Source organism: Asparagus officinalis, chromosome 2, assembly GCF_001876935.1.
Source record: "Asparagus officinalis chromosome 2, Aspof.V1, whole genome shotgun sequence".
Lineage (NCBI taxonomy): Eukaryota > Viridiplantae > Streptophyta > Magnoliopsida > Asparagales > Asparagaceae > Asparagus > Asparagus officinalis.
The window spans coordinates 70,405,925-70,409,547 of record NC_033795.1 but is presented as its reverse complement, the minus strand read 5'-3'; the positions used below and the strand labels follow the sequence as shown (position 1 = coordinate 70,409,547).

The 3,623-nt window shown below is 39.9% G+C and overlaps 1 protein-coding gene across 1 annotated transcript; it reads left to right on the top strand.

Moving 5' to 3' along the window:
- Window positions 603-2,887, top strand: LOC109831283 (xyloglucan-specific galacturonosyltransferase 1-like). The gene is made up of 2 exons (XM_020398616.1): window positions 603-1,750; window positions 2,372-2,887. Exons 1-2 carry the CDS (start codon window positions 603-605, stop codon window positions 2,811-2,813), a joined length of 1,590 nt encoding a protein of 529 aa, XP_020254205.1. The 3' UTR covers window positions 2,814-2,887.

The window sequence follows — 3,623 nt, the reverse complement described above, 5'->3', positions numbered from 1 at the left end:
TTTTTATTGCAGGCCATATTTACCAATAACATATCCTCGTCTTAATTATGAGCTACATCATGTTATAAAGAAGATTACCACCGCAGAAGATACTAAATACTTTGGCCCTCCGCAGTACAAACGACCTATTGTTTTGTCTTTAACAACACGCCATAAATGCACTGCGAGTTCTCCATATCCTTTGTCGTAGATGGATTCAACACATGCATTTCCCATGTGGACCAGGCAATAACATATCTTTGTTCTACAGACTCCTGCAGTATAGTTGTTCGCATGTATTATATATAATGGAAAATTATTTTCCAAATTGACACATACTCAAGGGCAGTCTTAATTAAAGGGGAAGTCCACTTAAACATGCAATCCACCAATTCCACACCCACCTCCAATATTCATCACAAGCAGGTACCTACTAGTTACATATTCTATCCGATGGTAGGCCGCAAAATTAATACATGCGCACACGCTTCTATCACCTGAACGTGCCTCCTCGTAACAAACGTGCATGCATGTTATATTACAACCCTAACACTTACATATTAACAAGATCAAACATTAATTCATGGCTACTTCACCACCAAGAAGAAGAACAACAACAAACAATGGCTCCTTCTTCTTTTCCTCGGAGGCGGACCTCGGACCCCCTGCACCAAGCCATTAGAGACCAAATCTCCACAAGTTCAACAAAAACGAAGTCCTCAACCCTCTCAATCTCCCCAACCTTCATCCTCCTCCTCTTCCTAACAATTTGGTGCACCTCCACCCTCCTCTCCTCCTCCTTCCACATCTGCATCTCCTCCCCCAAGCTCGATCTCTACTGCATCTCCGGCGGCCTCAGCCACCCTCCCCTCCCTCCCAACACCTCAAATCCCATCACGCTCAACCATATAGACGACAACATCTCCAAATTTATCGTCATGAATAACTCGACAGAGGAGACTGAGAGAGGCAACGCGTACAAAATCGTTCGTGAACGACTTAACATAATCCGATCCTGGGCCTCTGATGGGCCCACCGCAGGAAAATCGTGCGATGGGAGGCGAATCTTTGTCTATGACCTCCCTCCCAAATTCAACCGCGACCTCCTATCCCAGTGCAACAATCTCCTCCCTTGGACAAATTTATGCAACTACTTTGTCAACGAGGGTAAAGGCGAGCGCATATCCAACCTAGGCCCGAGCTTTTACCGAACACATCAATACTCCCTCGAGCTCATATTCCACTCTAGAATCCTAAAGCATCCTTGTCGCGTTTTGGAGCCTAACAACGCAAAATTGTTCTATGTACCATTTTATGGTGGACTTGATATTTTGAGATGGCATTTCAGTAATGTTTCGGTTGAAACAAAGGACATGTTGGGGCTTGAGCTTGTACAGTGGCTTGAGGCACAAAATTCGTGGACGAAGAATGGAGGAAGAGATCATATGTTTGTTTTGGGCAAGATTTCGTGGGATTTTCGAAGGAGGGAGGGTGATTCTTGGGGGAGCAACTTCTTGATGATGGATGAGATGAAAGCGCCGTATAAGTTCTTGATTGAACGGCAGCCTTGGGAAGTGAGGGATGTTGGGATTCCTCATCCGACGCATTTTCATCCGAAGGGGGATTCTGATGTTGTTGAGTGGCAGAATAAGATCGGGTGGTCAGGGAGGAAGAATCTTGTGACTTTTGCAGGGGCGGCGAGGCCTGAGCAGGTGGAGAGTATTAGGTCTCTGTTAATTGAGAATTGTGTTGCCAATAGTGATGATTGCAGGTAAGAAATTTTGAACTTCTCGTGGAAAGTACTCCCACAATATATATATTCTTCAGATTCCATAGCAAAATGCTGATATCTTCAGAGGTTTTAAAATAGAGCTAAACTAACTAATTAACGATGTCTGTCTGCTACATTATCTAACTAATAACAGTGACTAGTCAGGTCATGCACAATAAGTAAAAGGTGAATTAAAAAGCATTAGTTATAGGGAATTAGAGATATAGTCAGATAGTAGTTAGATATTTGCAGTTCAATCAGGCACTTTGCACTGAAACTCCTGTTAAATAAACCGGCAGAAATTAAACCCTCACCTTTTCTTTTATTCTTCATTTTTTTGTTATTAAAATTTTTCGGGTTTAACTTCATGTTCCTACTAAAATGAAATTTATGCATACATATGAGTAGCATCTACTAATGACTTCGTAGATAAATTAAAACAGCAAGGATCACCACGAAGTACAAACACAGGGACAAAAATATTTTGCACCAAAAAAAAAAAAATAGAAAAACTGTTCAATGAAAGTCGTAATTCGAATCCTAAGGGCGAGAAACAATTTTCCTTAAAATGGAAAAAATCTGTCAAAGACCTTAATCATATTCATCCGTATCCATCAACAGGTTCCTTAACTGTAGCTCTGGTGCCTGCTCAACCCCAGACAAACTAATCATGTCATTCACAGACTCCGAGTTCTGCCTCCAACCTCCAGGAGACAGCCCCACAAGAAAATCAGTATTCGATAGCCTAATCTCCGGCTGCATCCCCGTCCTCTTCGATCCGTTCACTGCTTACTATCAGTATCCGTGGCATTTGCCTGAGGATCACAGGAAATATTCAGTATTTATCGATAAAGAAGAGGTGAGACACGGGAAAGTTGATGTGGTTGAGAGGTTGAAGAGTGTTGGCTATGAGGAGAGGAAGGAGATGAGGAGGTTTATAGTGTATGAGCTCATGCCTGGTTTGGTGTATGGGGATTCGAGCTCCGAGTTTGTGAGGTTTAGGGATGCTTTTGGGGTTGTTATGGATAATATGATGGATTTAGTTACAAAGGGAGTGAGATAGTAGAGGATTGTGAGAAGGGTTGGTTTTGTTTTGCATTTTGAAAGAGAGGGGAGAGGGAAAGCGGATATTAATTATTGAACATACAATATATATATATATTTATATATATATATATATATATATATATATATATTTTCTCCCTTCAAATGTGTAAATTTGTGTTTTGATAGGGAAATAAGGAAATTTGATTCTTTTTTCCTTCTGAATTTAGTTTATTTTTGTATGTACGTTTATTTTTTTACAGACCAAAATTTGCTTTTTTTCTTGTGCTTGCACATATTAAATGGTATGGACGATAAGTTAGAGAAATCATAATTGTTCATTTATTTAATATCATTATGATACATTTCAAATACGACTACCATCTACCCATGATATATTACATTCATTTAAATTTTTGTCTAGATATATTGAAATCATTCACAATCAAAATTCTACCTCCAACTATTCAGAAGCAGTCAAACAAGTAAATCAATATTCAGGGATCTATTCTCTGGTTGCATCGCTTTTCTTCAACATATGAGCCCAGAGTCGCGAAGTTTTGGGGATGCGTATGTATGAGATTGTTATGGATAATATTGTGGATTCGGCTATAAAAGTGAGAGAAATAGATTATGACTTGGAAAAGGTCTATGAATAGGATAGGAGATGAGAATACGCTAATCTACTTGGACGCGATTGGTTCCAAAGGATGAAGAGAAAATTGCCTCCACCCCTGGGCTGTAAGAAAACAAGTTCCTCCTCTCAAGGAACTTTTGTCATACTTCCACTCGGTAAACATGAAAATCCACATTAATTAATATGAAAAGT